A 14,890-nucleotide genomic window follows, 5' to 3' on the forward strand; every position below is an offset into this window, starting at 1 on the left:
TGACTGAGATTCATTATGTTTTCACACCATCTATATACAGACTATTGAGAGGTTTTAACATTTATTTCTTTATCTATTATCTATGCTCCTGGTCCAATCGTGACTAGTTTCTAATAATACTTATTCCAGTAGTGACTAAAATATTAAATTACTCACTAAGGAATAATTACTACCTAATGAACGAGATACAGGATAACGGTCACCTATAGTTAGTGTATGGCAAGCCGTTTTAGCCTAAAATGTTCTCGTCGTAATTGCATTTTTACTAGTAAGAATTAAATTAAAGAGCTCTACAATTCAATTCTTTCTAGTAACAATTTGTAGAGCTCTCTAATCATTTCTAGTTAAATAAAATACTAGTTTAAGGAATAAATGTTAAAAGGCATATGCAAACCAGATTTCTAAAGAATATCGAGTGGTATGCGCCTGCGCAAAACTTGGCGCCATAATGCAGTAGGTTGGCTGACCACAATGTTGGTTAAGACGATGCGACGGTTTAATTTACATGTTGCTAGGTGGTTGTGAGGCCATTCAAGACCTTATGAGGTCAGCATTGGGTTTCCAGTTTCAATAGGAATTATGAATTGCTTGGCAAAATAAAATAATTACGGTTAGGTTTGTACAAATCAGTGTTGGCAATTGTAGCCTATTAGTGATGCTTTCCTTAGTAAACACCACTAATTAGTTAAGATTTAGGCACAAAAAAAAACAAAAAAAAAAAAAAAAAACGTACAGCTGACAACCACACAATATTTATATAGATCAATTCAAGTTTATTTCTCATTAACCCAGTATAACCAGTGATTTTGTAGCAATGAGTGTTGGACATGCAGTTTCTCACTCAAAGTTACCTTAGAGTAGGTAAAACACTGATCACGGCCATTTAGAAAAACCACTGCAAAATAAAAAAGTCCTTTGGCCTTACAATGGCACCATTTCTTCTTCAATAAAAGGCTGCAAACAAGTAAACAACAGTGTGAATAGTACCTGACTGAAAAATACTGAGAAGGTACATCGTCATCAGGCCTTACAAGATGTCTTCTCTCTAAAGTTCATCAGCACTCTCTAATATTAAGATGCTTTGCTACACTAAATGTGTTTCTAAACCTCTGATATCATCCCTGTGAGAAGGAAAAAGTTCAATATGACATATTTCTCAACTTAAAATGCAAAACGAAAGTCACTACAATCACTCAATCCAAACAATATGTCAGTCACTTGAGAGAGAATAAACACATTTGCATAAAACTATCTTGTGTGGTCATTTCAAGAAATTACACAAGAGCCCAAAATCTACAGATTCACAAAATAGTTCAGTAAAATCCACTCTTTCCAGCTAACTAGCTTACTCAAAATGTGTAAAACCATACTGAGGATTCAGGAACACAGTTGATCTGTGACTGTTTCAAGTAACAGGTACAATGGAGCCAGTGAACATAAGACTTAATGTAGTGCCATCGATTGTTCAGAAGCTGTGCGTATGACCTTAAAAAGACAGATAATATAAATACAGTAATGCCATGTTTAAATCATCATGAAAGGCATATCTTTAGCTGTGTTCCATAGTTTTGAAATACTATCCAGAAGCACTTTATGTCTGGAAATATTAACATATATGATTCATTAGTTTAAAAAGGAACAATTGTTATGCCTTATACAATAACCCATTAAAAGTTTCATTAGTTGTTAGATACTACTAAGAGTTTAGCTAGCATTGTCAAACGGTTGTTACTCACACATCTCTTCAGGACATCTTTGAGCTGCAGACAACAGAAAAGTGTTAACATGAGGTCATGGGTGAATCTCACGAAAACATGTCTAGGTCACATTTGACAGCAAAATTAAAAGAAGTAGTTATGTTTAGTTATATTTACCATAAAGAAAACGATTTTACGACCATTCAAAAAATAATTGCATTATTTTCATGACATTTTCACATTAAATGTAATACAATAATTTTAAGTTTACATTTAAAAATTACTGTAATAAAATCAATTTAATCAGCGAGAATGCAAAGCAGTACAATCAATACTATGCTTTATAAATAATTTAAAATATAAATAATATCAAATTAGAATTTAGTGGGGTAATGTACCTAGCTGTCATAAAAATTAAATCACAATGCAATTTTTTTTAAATATTAATGGTGAATGGTGTCATAAGATATATTTGTGTGTGTATATATATATATATATATATATATATATATATATATTTACACACACACACAATAAAAAAATTGTCTTGGAAAGAAATATGACCTGGATTTCGCGAGATTCACACTAATACTAGTATTATAATCATTGTAAATCAGTTTAATCAGTGGAGAATCCCTGTAAAATTTGGTTTGAAGAGACGCTTTGTCATCATCATATCAGGCAACAGACTCAAAAGCACGAGCACAATTTAACACTTCAACCTCAAGAGTAAACCAAAGTTGAAAGAATACTGAATTCTCAGGATCAAAACTCATCACATAAAAGTCTCTTGAAGCCGCTAGACAATGTGAGGTAGAGGACTGAACCAAGCTGGAACAGGCAGCAGTGAAAGAGCGGGTACCATGTCAGGTGGCGTGGCAGTGACGCGGCCAAGGTGGGGGTGATTTCAAGGATGGAGCGAAGAGAGCGTCACACCTCCCCAAAGTTGGTGTGCCCGGTCTCCTTCGCATGCTCCCTTGCTTCTTTCTGCCCCACCAGGCCAGTCTGGCACACCATGCAGCGCAGAGCGAAGCGGTTGACGTCCGTGAACTGACGTTTCCTCCGCGCCTCGTCCGCGAGCTCCAGCGCCTGGGCCAAAATGATGTCATCGGTGGTGGAGAACACAGTCTGTGCGGGAACATCTGAACTGGGCATCACCTTTTGGAGCGGGTCATAATGAATACCATCATAAATAAGCAGCACTCGTTTGGTGTAACCCACATCCTCGCCGAAGCGGTCGACGCGCACAGTCTGAGTGTCGACGACGCAAATCTCACACTGGAAGAACTTAGAGAGGATTGAAACCTCAATGGCGCCTCCCCACGTGTCATCTCGACGGATCCAGGCACAATAGTCCTCGTTAGTCTTGCCCAATACCGCCTCCGAGTACGCAGTGGGGTCACTGGCTACTATTTGTGCGATGAGCCCACGCATTTCGGGCGCACAGGCTGGGTCGTACACCCCCCCTTCCATTACGAAGTGCACACTGGTAAACAGACAAGAGTTGTCGGCAGGGACGACGCGGCGCTCTAGAACAGGAGCCAGGTCAAAACTGGGCCCTTTGGTCACAGTGGCTTGCACTTGGGGTTTGGGTTTGTTCTTCTCCTCCTCTACAATCAAAGTGTCTCCTGGAACAGTAAACATATCAATGACCAACACTGGAAACTCAGCATGAACAAATGTGCATGATAGGATTTATAAACAAGGACAAGTCAAACCTGATTTGATAGGGTAGTCTTTGAGGTGGGCTTCCCCATCGTGTAGATCCAGACTGGATGGTGGATAGCCTACCATGATCTTCTGTACATCACATGGTATTCCTGTTAGCTCCTCAATCTTATCTTTAAGCTCCTGAACGCAAGATTGGTGTGTAAGGCCCTGCATCAGATGGGTCCCGTTTTTGGCTTTGCACCGCAGACGTAGCATCCTGTACCTATTCAGTTCTGAACACAGAACAGTTTCATGAACCAAAATTATATGAAGTTATTAATAATAATAATATATGAAGCCTAATAATACTGACCATATGCAACAATAATTATCAGGGGGGAAAAAGCACACAATTATCCAGTTTATTTTCTGAAAAATATTCAAAAAAATATATTGTTTTTTTTTAAATGATTTATACAGTTCATGAATACATAATACATATATACATACATGGATAAGTGAAAAATATATTAAAGGCATTACAAATATATTCCAATATCACTAGAGATCATGGACAATCCATGATCTCTAGTGATATTGGAATATATTTTTAATGCCTTTAATATATTTTTCATTCATTCATGTATGTATACTTGAGTTACTTAAACAAAAACAAAAGAATAAAAACAATATATATAATTACTAATTTAATTTCACCTAAGCAAAAGTATAGGGAGTTTTAAAAATATAAATGTCAATGTTTACAACAATCTAAGCTAGGCTAATTGTTAGCCAGGCTACAGATCCCGTGACAAAACCTTAGCTGATATAACTTATAAGGAAATCACCTTAAATTTCACTATAAAAGGAATTATTTCACTATAAATATGTACTCTAAATATAAATAGGAAAATGGTCTTATATAGAAAAATCACGGGTGGCTCGATGCAAAACTCACCATTCACCACTGAGCGCCTTTTAAAACAACAACAATTGACACAGTGACCGAGCGGAAATACGTGTAAAACGTCACATACTCTGTGTGTACTACGTCCTGAAAACGACACAAAATGCATACGTCAAAATGTATATATATATTTTTTAACTGTTAACATTACATTTCAAGCAGTATCAACAGAGTCTTGATATATTAAGATGTTACATGAAATAGTTGTACTTTAGTTCATGTAAAAATGTTGCAACGTAGAGACGTTTAAAATGAACCATTGAAAGCAAAAGCAGATTTAAAATGGTGAAAACCGTGTATTATTGCACAACCGGATATATTTGTGTGTATGTGTTTTTTTTAAATAATTATTATTGTAATGTATTTGAATCATAGATTTGAACCCACCTGTCTGTAATGTCTCTCCCGGCCACAAGCAGCGTTACATATAACCAACGACTCATTTTGTGTGCGTCATTCCGTTTCCGGAAGTGCGCCGCCATTGAAACACCAGCAACCAACGTGAGATTTTCGTTGCCGCGCCAAAAAATATTATATTTAATTGTACATTGATTACCTCTTCTAATTATATTTGAATATTACTGGGAAGAATGGCGTACAGAGGACAAGGACAGAAGGTTCAGAAGGTTATGGTGCAGCCCATTGTATCCTTTCAGACCGCACAACTGCATCGGCTTCTTTCCTTTGTATTGATATATTTTGATTTTATAATATTGATAATTTTATATTGAATTAAGTATTATATAACTATATCTGGCTTTAAGAATGCAGAATATTTGATCAATATATGAGATGTTTGCATTAGTTTTGTGTTGGTCCTGTTGATCGGCTAAGTTACAAATGAATGAATGCTTTTAAAATGATTACGTTAGATTCATATTGTGGATGACAGTATAATGTTAGTATGTTTATATTTGGTCGTTTCCTTAATGGCACCATCAGAACCTCATTTTCAGGTATCTACAGAATGTAAGTTAAAATTTAATTTTACCTTTCCCTATGTACATTTAAAATCTCTCTCTCTCTCTCTCTCTCTCTCTCTCTCTCTCTCTCTCTCTCTCTCTCTCTCTCTCTCTCTCTCTATCTCTCTCTCTCTCTCTCTCTCTATATATATATATATATATATATATATATATATATATATATATATATACAGTACCAGTCAAAAGTTTGGAAACATTACTATTTTTAATGTTTTTGAAAGAAGTCTCTTTTGCTCATCAAGCCTGCAGTTAAAAAAAAAAAAAAAAACAGTAATATTATGAAATATTATTACAATTTAAAATAATGGTTCTCTTTTTTAATATATTTTAAAATGTAATTTATTTTTGTGATGCAAAGCTGAATTTTCATCAGCAAGTACTCCAGTCTTTGGTGTCTTATGATCCTTCAGAAATCATTCTAATATGCTGATTTGATACTCAGTTATTATCAATGATGGAAACAGTTGTGCTGTTTAATATATTTTTTTGGAATACTTTTTTCAGGATTCATTGATGAGTAAAACGTTAACAGCATTTATTCATAAAAACAGCATTTATTCAAAATAAAAACATTTCTAACAATATAAATCATTACCATCACCTTTTATCAATTTAACGCATCCTTGTTGAATTAAAGTACTAATTTCTTAAAAAAAAAAAAAAGTTATTGTTCCCAAACTTTTGAACGGTAGTGTATATTGTTACAAAATATTTCTATTCTAAATAAATACAGTTCTTTTTAACTTTTTATTCATCAAATAATCCTGAAAAAAGTATCTCAGGTTATAAAAAAAATATTAAGCAGCACATCTGTTTCCAACATTGATCATAAATCATCATATTAGAATGATTTCTGAAGGATCATAAGACACCAAAGACTGGAGTACTTGCTGATGAAAATTCAGCTTTGCATCACAAAAATAAATTACATTTTAAAGTATATTAAAAAAGACCATTATTTTAAATTGTAATAATATTTCATAATATTACTTTTTTTTTTTTTTTTTTTTAACTGCAGGCTTGATGAGCATAATAGACTTCTTTCAAAAACATTAAAAATAGTAATGTTTCCAAACTTTTGACTGGTACTGTATATATATATTAATTTAGGCTTATATATATATATATATAGCATTTACACTTTTGTTTTGTTTGGATAACATTACCTGCAGCGATATATTTAAATCCACCTCATATGGTGGATTGACTATAATTGTTGTTTTTTTTGGAAATTGTGTCTTTCATACAGAAACTTGTTTACACCACATAATTATAAAATTATTTTATAAAATTATTTTTTACATTTTCCCTTGCAATTTTGAATTGTGAGATAAAAAGTTGCAAATTAAATGTTTTGTTGTGTGGCATAAACATACGGAGCCCCTGGGGGACCTTTGCAAAAAAAAAATATATATACACATGATACTCCAGGAAGACGAAATGTAAATGAGTTACTAATAGGTTTTCCCTTCCCTGCAGCGTTCTCGAATCCAGGTATGGCTCTACGAACAGGTCAACATGCGGATAGAGGGGTGCATCATTGTGAGTAAAAACAACATCTCAAATTTACATTTAAAGGGACAGTTCGCCCAAAAATGAAAATTTTGTCATTACCATGGTACTCACCCTACACAAATGAAGATCTTTTTAATGAAATCTGAGAGTTTTGAAGCACTTTGTCGCTTCAAAAAGTTCATAAGGAAATTGTAAAACTAAATCCATATGAATTGAGCGGTTTAGTAAAAAAAATTTGAAGAGACTTGAACGCTTTATATGATTAACAGATTTAATTTAGGCTTTTATTCATACGAAAACATTGATCAGCGAACAGAAGCTCATCCAAACCTGCTTGAACAGACGTACTGCGTAATAGGGATGGGTGATATGGACTTATTTAGTTTATTGCAATAATGATATCAATGATGATATAAATTATAGTACCATTTACCACTGTTTTTGGCTACAAGTGAAGGCTGCATACATTCTTGAGAGCCTCAGAAACACAAACATTGATCTAATCTAAAGTATAACGTACCCATCATCAAATAGGCTTCTATTATTATAAACCAATTACATAAAATAATTTAAAAAAATCCAAACACCAGCCCTTGCAGAAATTCAAAAGTTGTTTGTTCTGTAAAAGTGCAGATAATGTTTAAATAGTGCAGCTGTACTAAAGAACATCACACAATAAGAATAATTCAAATCAATTACAAGTTTGAAATGTAAAAAACTAACAATATAAACCGCACTAAGGATTGATGAGCTGCTGGGTTCATGAATATTAATCATGTCTGCATTTGAGCATTATCTTCAGCTTTCTCAAAGGTTGAATAATTCCAAATGAACTCTATTATTTTTAGAGGAAAATACAACAAATAATATAATTAACATGTAGCACGTCAATTCTGCTTGGACTCTCTCGCTCTCTCTTCGAGTGTGTGAGAAACACAGCAAAGCGACGGCGAGTCGGGCGCCTCACACTAGTGTTTACTGTGCGTCAAATACACTGCGTTCGCTGAGATGAACTGTAATAGAGCTGGTAAGTCCCGCCCCTTCCGCTAACCCCACTGGACCTCTAGGTTGAAAAATCGTCAATGCAAGTGAATGGGAGAAAGTAATTATTTTCTGGTCCCGTTTGAATTTTGCCATGAATGTGAACATATGTTGTCTGTGAATTTTTAATATAATTTTTCGTGTAAAGAATGCTACAATTTAGCGGGTAGAAGTTTGATACGGTTAGACTTTGTGTGAGAGCACTTTGTGGACTACAACTCTTCGCTGCTTTCGACGCGAATCTGAAGAAAGAACAGCCCATTTGGTTTGAATGGTGACATTTGGGTACAAAACACACAGGCATCTCGATCTGTCTCCATAGATTATCGCAGCATTAGCACCGTGATTTGACAAGTGGAGGGAAAATGTGTTATGGGGTGACGTCACATAGACGACATGTAGTCTTTCTCGTTATGTCTTTTCCACAACTGCTAGCCAAAGAATCATACAATATACTGTCAAACTCGTAACATGAAAAATTCACAGACAACATATGTTCACATTCATGGCACAATTCAAACGGGACCACAAAATAATTATTTTCTCACATTCACTTGCTTTGACGATTTTTCAACCTAGAGGTCCACTTGGGGTTTTACGGATGGGCGGGACTTACCAGCTCTATAGTGCGCTTAACGGATCGCTTGACGGAGAGCGAACTCAGGCAGTGTTTGGTGAGATGGGTGAGTGAAAATATATGTGTGTGTACCAGTTCCAGATTGTAGAGGTAGTTCCTCGTTTAGCGATAAACTCCGCCTCAGATGAGCTGCGAATGGGTCCCGTCATCAAATAGACTTTATCATTATTATCGTGGGAATACTAATTCTGATTGTGAGGAGAATCTTTACTGATATATTGCAAACGATAATATCGCCCATCCCTACTGCGTAACACGAGAATGAACCTCATTGGTTCTCGCACGTCATGTGAACATGCTTTAGCTTCGGTTTACCACAACTGATGTGTGAGTTGATCCATGTTTATATGTGAACAAAAGCCTAAATTAAATCTGTTCATCATATAAAACAATCGAGTCTCTTCAGAAAATCTAGGCTAAACCGCTCTATCCAGATGTCAATGGAGGGACAGAAAGCTCTCAGATTTCATCAAAAAGATCTTTATTTGTGTTCTGAAGATGAACGAAAGTCTTACGGGTTTGGAACGTCATGAAGGCGAACTATCCTTTTAACACATATCATTTTCTCCACTCAGCTCATTTTAATCTGTTACTGATGAACTTGTGAAACCATATCTTGCAGGTATGGTCTATGTAAATAAAAGAACTCTTAGATGTTTTCTTTTATGTTTCAAGGGATTCGATGAGTACATGAACTTGGTTTTGGATGATGCAGAGGAGGTTCACATGAAGACCAAGAACAGGAAGCCCCTGGGTAAGTGTGAATTTTGCGACAGTGGTGAAGTTGTGCTTTTCAGAGAAATAAAGTTCGCTTGAAGTAAATAAGATAAGATTTGAAAAAAGTATTTTTTTCTCTCCAATAGGACGGGTTATGTTGAAAGGAGACAACATCACATTGCTGCAGAGTGTGGCCATTTGATCGTCTGTTAGGCGTTCATCTGGAATATCACTTGTTTGCTGTTAGATTGTTGGTTTTACTTTGTTTTCATTTGTCAATGTTTGGATTGTTGACCCATGCTTAAAATTGTGGAAAGATTTGTTTTTCTAATTTTCCCAAAATAAACCTTTTCTTTTCTCTATTTCAGACTACTTTTTTATGAAGCGTGGGCTAAGTGTTGAAATTAAAATATATTTATAATATTGAGGTTTGGTCTAGCATATAAAATCAAGTTTCTCTCTGAAAATTCTTATAATATGCTCTTTTGACCATTAGCATATGTTCATCAGGTTGAAAATGATTCCTTTCAAAAGTTTGGTGCCGGTAAGAATGATATTTTTAAAGTCTCTTATGCTCACCAAGGCTGTATTGATTTGATCAGAAATACAGTGAGAAAAAAAAAGCAATCTTTTTTTTTTATTACTGTGATGGCAAAGCTGAATTTTCAGCATCATTACTCCAGTCTTCAGTGTCACATTTGATGAATAAAGTTCAAAACAACAGCATTTATTTTAAATAGAAAAGTTTTGTAACACAAACATCACTGGTTTTCAGTTTAATGCACGCTTGCTGAAAGAAAAAAAAAAGAAAGAAAAATCTTTTTTTTAAACATCTGACCCCAGACTTATGAACTGTAGTGTTTTTGTGCACTCAAGCAGGACTGCTCATGGACATGGTTCTTTGTTGCTTATATTATTTAGAAATACATCCATTTTAATAGTTGGAAGTAATATTTGTTGCTTTTAAAAAAGTGCAAAGTCCTATTTGACTCCTGTCTGCAGTTTACCATGTAACCACTAGAGGGCAGTACTTCAGTTCGTCTCTGGACTGATTTTTAATGGTTAGAATTGTCTATAAGATGATACTTGTGGCATTTTAAACACCTTTTTAAAAATGAAGAATTTTTATTGTACCTTTTTTTTTTTTTTGCTTTTTATAGTAGGCTACTTTAGATACGCTTAGTGTTTATGTTCAAATGTCGAAGTGAGCACAGTATTGTAAGTGCATTTTACTCGCACAGTCCAATGATAGCCTACAAACTGCAATTCCTGACCTTTCAAACTCAAAAGTTCATTTTGGTCACAAATGTTACGTGTGGGATTAAATGGGTTAACAGGCTTTTAACCAAAACAGCTAGCTGTTAAAAGTACACAGCAGGTGATTTATTAGAGTAAGATTAAACTAGGCTATAGAAAAGCTGTAGCTTGTTTCCGCCTCTGAGTAAAAAATAAAAAAGGTAACTGACACCTTTATCTCGCAATTCTGTCTTTTTGTAAGATATGAAGTCCGACAAAAAAGTCAGAATTGTGAGATAAAGCCTCTCAGTTACCTTTTGTAAAAATGTTTTAATTCTGTGGCCAAAATAAGTTCCAAAGATAACTTGCTGAGAAGTTTGAAACTTGTTGGTCCTTTTATTTGTGCCTAAACAAATAATTTAATACAATATTCCTCACCATATTGCTTTTCAAGATTCTAAACAACTAGAGTAGACTATATAAAATAAAAACAGCAATGTTTAAAAAATTACAACACAGTTGCAGTTATAAAGTCGTAGGCTATGATATGTGCAGCAAAGCCATGTTTAATCCAATGATTGTTCAATACATTTGCATAGTTCTTTATCTAAGCGCTGTTGTTTTGCAGTAGGCTATGTGGCATAGTTTCAAATCCCCCGTTTTGTGTTTCCCTCCCTCGAAAAATACAATAGCTAATTTTAAGCTTATACAGCTTTAGATTTCAATAACGGTTTTCTTCCTCAAGGGGAAGTTTGATAAAAATCTGGAAATATGAAAACAGCATCAAGTCAGCAGTGCTGAGATAGGTTTGCCAGAGAGCAGGAAAGCTGTACTTTGAAATCTGAGGCAGTGGTTGGTGAGTAGCTACTATAGATAGGGACTCACTGCCAAACCTGTGGAGGAAGCGGTATCTAAATCACGAGTAAGAGCTTTGCGTGTCTCAGAGCCGGAGAACCAGATGCAGCCGTGAGGCTCATCGGGAGGAAGTCAGTTGCTGACTCCAGAGAGTTTAAGCTCACTTCATAACTGCGACCACACGCTTTTAGTCGTTCACTGTGGGTTCAACCACAGTAATGTTGCATAAAGTCAATCCCCTTGTGAATATATCGGTGCATCTTCGCTGGGGGCTTTTAAAGGTATAGGCCTGCATGCTCAAAATTGCGCGAGCTGAGGTATTTTGCTTTCTTTTTCACATGAAAATGAAAGTGTCCAGAATTCCCAAAACTGCGCAAAATCTTAAAGGGTTAGTTCACCAAAAAAAAAAAAAAAGAAAAAAAATCTGAGAGATTTCTGTCCCTCCATTGGCAGCTACGCAACTACCACTTTGAAAAGTTCATAAAGAGATCATAAAACTAATCCATATGAAGTGAGCGGTTTAATCCAAATTTACTGAAGAGACACGATCGCTTTAGCTCTCAAATTTCATCAAAAAGTTCTTCATTTGTGTTCCGAAGATGAACGAAAGTCTTGCAGGTTTGGAACGACATGAGAGAGGCTAAATCATGACAGGATTTTCATTTTTGGGTGAACTATCCCTTAATACACACTCATGGTCTTACTGTAAACAATTCATTGGTGCACATTATTCTAACAGGGAAAAAAAACTCTTTGATTTTTCTCATCAAAATAATAACTTGTTTTTATTGAATGACTTTCCTTTACAGCTGATGTCTTAGGCCTTTTCACAATCAATTCCCAATGGATAAAAATACAATCCTACTAGTTGTTCTTGTTTGGAATTGCATAGGCCTACTCTTAATTTATCTGCATTATAGTGTGTGTGTAGTGTGCACAGTTTGTGAATTTTTTGGTGTATATGAAAAAAAAAAAAGAAAGATTTTTTAAAAGCCTGTTACCAAGGCAACATTTCTCTATTTCTTTTAGTTTAACTTGACATACTAAAATAATTAAGAATTAAATTATATATTTTTAAAACTATATAGATATTTAAAAGTCAAAATGACTTGGATAAAAAAAAAAAGTATATATATATATATATATATAAAATATATATATATATATATATATATATATATATATATATATATATATATATATATATATATATATATATATATATATATACATACATAATCTAATTCAAACTCATGAAAGTATTTAAAATAATATAACAGTATATCTAAAATAACAAAGGTGCAGTATACAAAAAGGCCAGCATGGCAAAGAATACTGTATCCCACAATCCAATGTGCTAGATACGTAAAATAATTAGTAATTTTAGATCTCTAGAGGTGATGTGGCCACTGTGGTTTTCCGGTCATACTCTTCCAAGCACACTTCTACACTTAATGACTCACAGTTTCCTTATATTATGCAAATCCCATCCTACATAGGGACTTCCTTTCCTCTCACCCCAGGCAAAAAACCAAAAAGACAGTCCGTTTCTGCCGTGACCATCCGGCTATGGGAAACCAAGCAAAAGGCTTTGCAGGCAGGTCGACCCTTGCTGGGTTTAGCCGTCGGAAACACTGCCCAGGTCAGATTGGCATCCGGGAGCTCCCGAGGGGCCTTCCTGTTCCAGCGGGAGTGATTGTTGTGAGCGTGTCCTTTGTTCTCCCTTCCCCCGATCTGACCTGTCTCCTACCTCGGCTCCTTCCAGACAGGTTCAGACTGAATGCTTTCATTACCCTCAACATCCATCGCCATCATCCCTGATGTCTGGTTCACTCACATGTTTGTGCACTGATGTTGTTTTTGTTCACTGTAAGGATAGTGTCTGCGTGCGGATCCAAACAGGAGATGCTTTCACATCAAAAAGTGATTTTAAAAAGACTTTGGGTAATTTATCTGACTGCCATCCTCTCTGTCTAGAAAGAGTGATGACCTGTTTGTTTTCATTGTTCTGAACCGAGGATGAAAATACTTCATGTAAAGACTCAAATAGCTCAAACAAGAATCGTAAACCTGGGAAAGTGACTTTTCTGTAAATACATTTTTTGTAATTCAAAAAAAACAAAAAAATGATGTATGAGAAAAGGCACTTATATTTCTGAAAAACCAGTCTGTTTCCGTTTCAAGATAATGATTTGATAAGGCCGGAGATCAGTTATTGAAATAATTAAGTGAACTAAAGAACTTGTTTTATTGATAGTATTATTTTATATATATATATATATATATATATAAACATTAAAAAATATATAAATAATACTTAAAAAATGTCTAAACTAAATGTTTTACTAAATGTTAAACTACACACATATATATAAGTATACATATATATATATATATATATATATATATATATATATATATATATATATATTAAACTGAAAATGATATAATGTAAACCCCCAGAAATATGTCAAGGTCAGTAAGTCTCTTAAAAATATTAGACATTTTTTTACTTCATACCAAGTAAAGACATATTTTATTAATTTAAATTAATCATAACATTTGTTGAAAATTAGAACAATTTAATTTGAATAACTTCATATATTATTTTAAAACATATTTCATAATCCTATTTATCAAAGACTTGTAGGTTGTTGACGTATAACCTTCATAACTAAAAAAAAAAGACCTTCCTCGTTATATGGGCAACAAAAAAAACCCCGCTGCAAATGCTGTTTACACGAAGGTGACACTCCACCAAAGCATTCTCTGAGCGCACAGGCAGTGACCTGTGAACATGTTGCTTATCTTGTTTTAACAGTCTGGTCGTAATGCATAATACCTCCATTTTTCTCCTATTAACACATACAATAATATGCAAGTCCGATAAGGGCTTTTGTTTCTCATTTTCATCCAAGGAAACATTTGTAGCATTTTTCATTGTGACTCACTTTGTCTGAAATGAACGTGGCACCGTTGGGCAAAGGTCCAGACTCTTGAGTGTAAGAGAAAAAGGGTCCAAATCAGGCCAGGCTTTGTGCAAATAAATAATGAACAAGATTTGCATGTATTTCGATGTATCATCATCATCAGATCATCAGTGATGATAGAGGGCATCAAGGGACGGCTGGTGAATGGGTGAAGTTTGCAGTGAACTGTTCAATGTAATCTTTTCAGCAAGTGTAAAACAGATAACATGAAAGCAATAGCATGTTCTTAGCAGTAATTGTGATTCAAAGAAAAAGGTTCCTTTCCATTGCGAAAAGATGATTCTGAGATACATAATGTTTTCAATTACATTTTAATCTCATTTTTAAAAAATATTTATAATTAGATTATTTCATTTAAAAAAAATGTTTTTTAATGAAACATTATTAACTGAACTCAAGGTAATCAAAATGCAAAGTGAGTTATTTAAGTAAAAACAATAGTTATATAAATATATAGGCCTATATGTTTGGGACATGATACTTGCTTTTATTTCTGTATATTCCATTTTAGTTCAAAATCTTATTAGGAAAAGAAATGCAAAACAAACAAACAGGAGGGAAAAAAAGGGATTTTTTGATGATGCCTTCTGACACATAGTGAA

The 14,890-nt window shown here is 34.4% G+C and overlaps 2 protein-coding genes across 3 annotated transcripts; one reads left to right on the top strand and one right to left on the bottom strand.

Moving 5' to 3' along the window:
- Nucleotides 1–760: 760 nt before the first annotated feature.
- Nucleotides 761–4,396, bottom strand: yod1 (YOD1 deubiquitinase). Of its 2 annotated transcripts, XM_079858320.1 has the most exons (4): nucleotides 4,306–4,396; nucleotides 3,721–3,776; nucleotides 3,416–3,640; nucleotides 761–3,325 (listed from the first exon to the last, which is right to left on the bottom strand). In XM_079858320.1, exons 3-4 carry the CDS (start codon nucleotides 3,621–3,623, stop codon nucleotides 2,628–2,630), a joined length of 906 nt encoding a protein of 301 aa, XP_079714446.1. In that variant the 5' UTR covers nucleotides 3,624–3,640; nucleotides 3,721–3,776; nucleotides 4,306–4,396; the 3' UTR covers nucleotides 761–2,627. The 2 variants fall into 2 exon arrangements, with proteins under 2 accessions (XP_079714446.1, XP_079714447.1); XM_079858321.1 differs by lacking the exon at nucleotides 3,721–3,776.
- Nucleotides 4,397–4,774: 378 nt separating this feature from the next.
- snrpe (small nuclear ribonucleoprotein polypeptide E) lies at nucleotides 4,775–9,569 on the top strand. The gene is made up of 5 exons (XM_079857194.1): nucleotides 4,775–4,958; nucleotides 5,257–5,283; nucleotides 6,777–6,839; nucleotides 9,166–9,244; nucleotides 9,354–9,569. Exons 1-5 carry the CDS (start codon nucleotides 4,905–4,907, stop codon nucleotides 9,407–9,409), a joined length of 279 nt encoding a protein of 92 aa, XP_079713320.1. The 5' UTR covers nucleotides 4,775–4,904; the 3' UTR covers nucleotides 9,410–9,569.
- Nucleotides 9,570–14,890: the final 5,321 nt, after the last annotated feature.

This window comes from Squalius cephalus (assembly GCF_949319135.1).
Source record: "Squalius cephalus genome assembly, chromosome: 22".
Taxonomy (NCBI): Eukaryota; Metazoa; Chordata; class Actinopteri; order Cypriniformes; family Leuciscidae; genus Squalius; species Squalius cephalus.